We start from the raw sequence: 6,383 nt of genomic DNA on the forward strand, positions 1-6,383 counted from the left end.
TTGCAATTACACAGGTGTGTGTCCATGCTGAGGCTTCTAAACCGTTTCAATACCATAATCTGAAATAACTATTTTTAGCTCTCAAAGGTTTAAATTTTAACTTCTAAGAAGTGTTAATCCCTATTTTCTAACCAGACAGCGGTTAGGATTTATCAGTGACTCCCTCTGCAAGATTTAGGACTAATTTCAGCTATTTGATGGCTCAGGAATTTAGAGGCTTAGTCATTTTTTTAGCTGTCCTCTGCATAATTTGATATTGTTGCTGTTCAGCATTTATATTTCTAGCACCTTCTGATCTATTCTGAATTATTGTCCTTTGTTTACATGCCTTGGATCCCAACAATGAAACCTTTGCATTTGTCCAGAATCTTAGAAAGCAGACTTATTTGAAAAGGGATCCCAATGGGAGGATTCGAAACAGTATTTGTATAATAAACTAGACGCAGGCTAAATGTTTAAAGCATGTCCCCCATTATGTGAAAAAATGCATGTTATGAAAAAGTCTTGAGGAATGCAACTCAGGTAGGCAAAAAGCTGAAAAAAACCGTAAAGTTTTGTAAAAAAAAAAAAGTCATATACAGATAGTCCATTGTTAAGCTAGTAACATGGTTGTTAAGTCAATCCAGCTTCCCCATTGACTTTGTTAGATAGTCGTAAAAGGGAATCACATGACCCCAGGACGCTGCAACCGTCGTAAATATGAGTCAGTTGCCAAGCGTCTGAATTTTGATCACGTGACTACGAGGATGCTGCAACGGTCGTAAGTGTGAAAAATGGTCGTAAGTCACATTTTTCAAGGCCGTTGTAATTTTGAACGGCCACTAAACGAATTATTGAGGGCTACCTGTAGAGCTTTGGGTATTTATTTGCATTTTAATGCCCTGCTTAGGCAGCTTCATTTAGTGGAACAACCTGCCTCCAGAAGCGGTGAATGCTCCAACACTGGAAATTTTTAAGAGACTGGACAGCCATTTGTCTGAAAGGGTATAGGGTTTCCTGCCTGAGCAGGGGGTTGGACTAGATGACCTCCAAGGTCCCTTCCAACTTTATTATTATTATTATTATTATTATTATTATTATTATTATTATTATTATTATTATTATTATTATTATTATTATTATTATTATTATTTATCCTTTCCATCTCAGTGGCACACAAAGCACCTGAATTATGAAAGTGAAAATAAAAACCTCCATTCCGGATACTGACCGGGCCTTTTGATTTCTTTATCAAATTTAGATACCGCCCACCTCACTCTCCATTTACTATCTGACATTTGCAGAAGTATTGAGGATAGCTTGAGGATAAGGGCTGAGGGGAATCCGTACTAGAAGTGTGTTATGGGGTCTCCTACTGGAGCAGGGGGTTGGACTAGAAGATCTCCAAGGTCCCTTCCAACTCTGTTATTCTGGTATTCCGTTTGCCTGGTTATTTGAGTTGCAACAGCCAAATGGAGATAAAATACCCTTTAGGGTCTTGAAAACCTAACAAAACTCATATGACAGACGTCCTTCCTGAGTCCTGCCAAACTCTAATATGTCCTAACTAAGATAGTACAGCAGAGGAGGCGATGATTAAATAACATAAATTGAATCACGTTATCCCATTCATTCAAGGATTTTATTTTATGAACAGGTTAAAAACACACTGTGTTCTACAAGCATGTGGTACTTATGACATGTGACAATCCAAATTGAATTTTGCAGCACCCCAGAAGACTGTTTTTTTTTAAAAAAAAGAAAATGTTATGGATTTTCTAGTTTTACATTTAAATATTTGAAAAGCAACGTGGCATCTGCGTTGGTCAATAATTCAATAACATACAAATATCTTTAGTGCAGAGCTCAAACTTTTACATTAAATAATAATAATAATAATAATAATAATAATAATAAAGTTGGAAGGGACCTTGGAGGTCATCTAGTCCAACCCCCTGCTCAGGCAGGAAACCCTATACCATTTCAGACAAATGGCTGTCCAGTTTCTTCTTAAAAACTTCCAGTGTTGGAGCATTCACCGCTTCTGGAGGCAGGTTGTTCCACTGGTTAATTGTTCTCACTGTCAGGAAGTTTCTCCTTAGTTCTAAGTTGCTTCTCTCCTTGATATTTCCTCTCTTTTCCCCTTGGTTTTTACTGCCTCATATTTAAAAATTAGTACAATTCTTATTCTATCGGTTAAATAAAAATAACTTTCTTACATTTAGCACTCCAGAAGGCTTTTATATCCTGGCAATTACATTCAATTAATCAGCACCGTACATTTTTCCACTGGACGCAGTCCTCAAGTTACAACAGTTTGTTTAGCGGCCGTTCCAAGTTACAACGGCGCCAAAAAAAGGTGACTTACGAATGTTTTTCACACAGCTGCTGCGGCGTCCCCCGCGGTCACCTGATCAAAATTCGGACGCTTGGCAACTGACATGTACTTATGACGGTTTCACTTAAATGTCTCACTTAGCGACAGAAAATTCGGGCTCAATTTTGTTCGTAAGATGAGGACTTCCTCTACTTTTTTTTTGATTTTCCATAAAGAGGGGAGATGACCTTGGCTCCCCTAATTCCTAGCCCTCTCCACGCTGCATATTTACACACCAAACCGATTCTTCACCTGCTAGGAAACCACCGACTTACATCAGAGCACAACTAAGTTGTGGCACAGCGGAGGATGTGGGCTCATTCCAGCAATTCTCTCTTCACTCCCCCCCCCACCAAACCCCCACCCCCACCCCATTTTCATCCTGCCCCTGGAAGTTACTTTTATACAAATACTGAATAAAAAAGCTTTGGATAAAGAGCCAGATAACTGAGCCAGTGACGCCACTACGAAAAATGACAAAAAAATTACAAACCTCAGAGAATTCAATGGGAACGAAGCAAGAAGGACAGGCTGGTTCCGGCCAAAATAATAATAAAAACAACATATGCATATGTATGTATATAGCATGCCTATATGTGTTAGGTATATGTACACTTTTGAGAGCAGGCAATTTTTTTTTATGTGTTCCAGTGTGCCTACAGTAAAGAATGACAATATATATCTACCTAACTACCTACCTATCCATCCATCATAATAATGTATATACATATGTATGTATATAGCATGTCTATATGTGTTAGGTATGTGTACAATTTTGAGAGCAGGCAAAAGAATTTTTGATGTGTGCCAGTGTGCCCACAGTAAATGGACAATAAAAGTTATCTCTTTCTATGTCTGTCTGTCTGTCTGTCTGTCTCTGTCTCTCTCTCTATATATAATCTATCTCTCTCTCTGTCTGTCTCTCTCTTTCTCTGTCTCTGTCTCTGTCTCTCTATATATACATACACATCTCTATCTCATTCTATTTCCCTATGTCTCTCTCTCTATACATTTATCTATCTCTATACATCTATCTCTATACATGTATCTATGTATCTCATTCTATTTCTTTATATCATCTATCTATATACATCTATCTATCTCTATACAACTATCTATCTATCTCATTTTATTTCTCTATATCTATCTATCATCTATCTATCTATCTATCTATCTATCTATCTATCTATCTATCTATCTATCTATCTCTATACATCTATCTATCTATCTATCTATCTGTCTGTCTGTCTATCTCATTCTATTTCTCTATATCATCTATCTATCTATCTATCTATCTATCTATCTATCTATCTATCTATCTATCTATCTATCTATCTATCTATCTACCTACCTACCTACCTACCTACCTACCTACCTACCTACCTACCTATCTCTATACATCTCTCTCCCTCTCCCTCTCCCTCTCTGATGTCTGGTTCATTGAGATGGCACTACTAGGTGATGCACGAATTGAAGAGGAGAAAAATAACAAAATATCCTGATTTGCAAACTGAAGTTGAGCGACTACGGGGGCAGAGATCAAGGCTTGCACCCCTAGTAAAAGGAGCCCTTGGAGCCAGACCCAAAGGGCCGCCTAGCAGATACATGGACATCCTGAACTGATTAGACCCGAATATCCTGACTTTGCAAAAGCCACCCTACTTGGAACTGCCCATATGCTCACAGCTCCCCTTTAGGCCCTTGCTTAGGACTCCAGCTGCTTTGGCCTCGAACGTGCCCACTCTGGTTTTTCTCCCGGGAACGTGGGGGAGATTTCCCAAGCAGGATCAAACCAGGAAGAGTCAGGATGGAAATCAATGCCGGGAAATCCGGCCAAACCAGTCCCGCGCCCGTTGCATCCCTCTTTTTTCTTCTTCTGCAGGAGCAGAAACGGGACCCGGTTCCAAACCCATCGAAGCCATTCAAAGGAGAGTTGGGGGTGGTGGTACCCCAATTCTGCTTTTTTTCTTGTTTGGGGGGGCACCTGGTTGCAACAGATTCCCTCCCATGCACTCCTTGCTAGCCTTGGAATAAAGGGAGCCGCGTTAGCCAAAGGAAGGGAGACCACCAGGAAATCTCCCCCCCACCGGGAGCAATTGGGGACACCTCAACCCCTATTTTTTTCCTCCCTTTTGGGGGGTGAGGGGGCGTCTGGTTGCAACAGATCCTAGCCGCGCACCCCCTTGCTAGCCTTGGAATAAAGGGAGCCGCGTTAGCCAAAGGAAGGGAGACCACCAGGAAATCTCCCCCCCCCACCGGGAGCAATTGGGGACACCCCAACCCCTATTTTTTCTCCCTTTCTTGGGGGGAGGGGGGCGCCTGGTTGCAACAAATCCCAGCCGCGCACCCCCTTGCTAGCCTTGGAATAAAGGGAGCCACGTTAGCCAAAGGAAGGGAGACCACCAGGAAATCTCCCCCCCCACCGGGAGCGATTGGGGACACCCCAACCCCTAATTTTTTTCTCCCTTTTTGGGGGGGAGGGGGCGCCTGGTTGCAACAGATCCCAGCCGCGCACCCCCTTGCTAGCCTTGGAATAAAGGGGAGCCGCGTTAGCCAAAGGAAGGGAGACCACCAGGAAAGCCCCCACCCCTTCCGGGAGCGATCCAGTCTACTGTACTGGGAAACGAAGGAGCCCCCCCCTCTCCCCCAGGCTTCCTCTGTCTGCAGCTCCGCGGGAAGGGGGGGGAATCTGGAATTGGGGCGCCCCGGGGGTCGTCTAGCTGCTCTCACCTTGTCCCAGAGCAGCCACTGGGCTGCCGCCGCCCGGGCGCGATCCGCCGCCTCCGCCATCCAAAAGATGCAAAAAGAAAAAGAAAGAAAGAAAAGAGAGAAAGAGAGAGAGAGAAGGCCACGACTGCCGGGTCTGGCTGTAGGCTCCGCCCCGGGAGGCGGAGTCAAGGGGTGGGCGGAACCCGACGAATCACAGCAGCCCCTTCGGGAGGAGGAGGAGCTCCGCGAGGGTGGGGGTGGTGGGGGGGAAGGGTTGACGCCCAGGAGGCGGTCTTGCCTTGCTCCGCCCACCGAGGGGAGGGGAGGAAAGGAAAAGGAGGGGGACAGGAGACCACCGGGAGATCACCCTTGCCTGCCATGGGTTCGTGGACGTCGTAGGGAGCCGATCTGGCTCTGGAGACAATCTCCTTGGTTACATTGTTGCTCAGTCCTTGCTTAGCATGTTTCCCCACCTGCTTTGCTCTCTCTGCCCAGGAGGATGGGTAGGGGGCTGTTTAGGGCAACCTAAGGACCCCGTGTGGTTACCCTAAAAGGAGATCAAAGGGGAGAGGGGCTTTGGTGGGGTCTTTTAGGGAGAGCCCTTCACCAATGTCCTGAAGCATAGATTTAGCCACAGTATTTCTCCTTCCTTCCTTCCTTCCTTCCTTCCTTCCTTCCTCCCTTCTTATTATTCCTTCTCCTTCTTTTTTCATTCTTATTATTCTTATTCTTATTTCTTCTTCATTCTTATTATTTCTTCATTTCTTATTCTTTATTCTTATTTTTTCTTCATTCTTTATTCTTATTATTTCTTCTTCATTCTTCATTCTTATTATTTCTTCTTCACTCTTTATTATTCTTTATTCTTATTTCTTCTTCTTCTCCTCCTCCTCCTCCTCTTCCTCCTCTCCTCCTTCGATCTTCATTCTTCATTATTATTCCTTCTTTCTTCATTCTTCTTCTTATTTCTTCTTCTTCATTCTTATTATTTCTTCATTATTCTTATTCTTCATTCTTCATTCTTATTTCTTCTTCATTTTCATTCTTATTATTTCTTCTTCATTCATTATTCTTCTTCTTCTTCTTCTTCTTCTTCTTCTTCTTCTTCTTCTTCTTCTCCTCCTCCTCCTCCTCCTCCTCCTCTCCTCCTTCTTCAATCTTCGTTCTTCATTATTATTCCTTCTTTCTTCATTCTTCTTCTTATTATTATTTCTTCTTCTTCTTCATTCTTATTATTTCTTCATTATTCTTATTCTTCATTCTTCATTCTTATTTCTTCTTCATTTTCATTCTTATTATTTCTTCTTCATTCTTTCTT

The 6,383-nt window shown here is 42.7% G+C and overlaps 1 protein-coding gene across 1 annotated transcript in view; it reads right to left on the reverse strand.

Annotated features, from left to right (window-relative positions):
* The window catches only part of LOC107298383 (phosphoglucomutase-2-like), a gene marked incomplete at both ends in the record, with an annotated part of 27,903 nt that extends 22,742 nt beyond the window's left edge, over positions 1-5,161 (reverse strand). The window contains one exon of the mRNA XM_015827758.2: positions 5,087-5,161. Within this exon, the coding sequence (XP_015683244.2) occupies positions 5,087-5,161 (75 nt within the window). The remainder of the gene's footprint in view (positions 1-5,086) is intronic.
* Between the last annotated feature and the right edge of the window lie 1,222 nt (positions 5,162-6,383).

The sequence above is a fragment of the Protobothrops mucrosquamatus genome, unplaced genomic scaffold (genome assembly GCF_001527695.2).
Source record: "Protobothrops mucrosquamatus isolate PMUCROS unplaced genomic scaffold, P.Mucros_1.0 scaffold3932, whole genome shotgun sequence".
NCBI lineage: Eukaryota > Metazoa > Chordata > Lepidosauria > Squamata > Viperidae > Protobothrops > Protobothrops mucrosquamatus.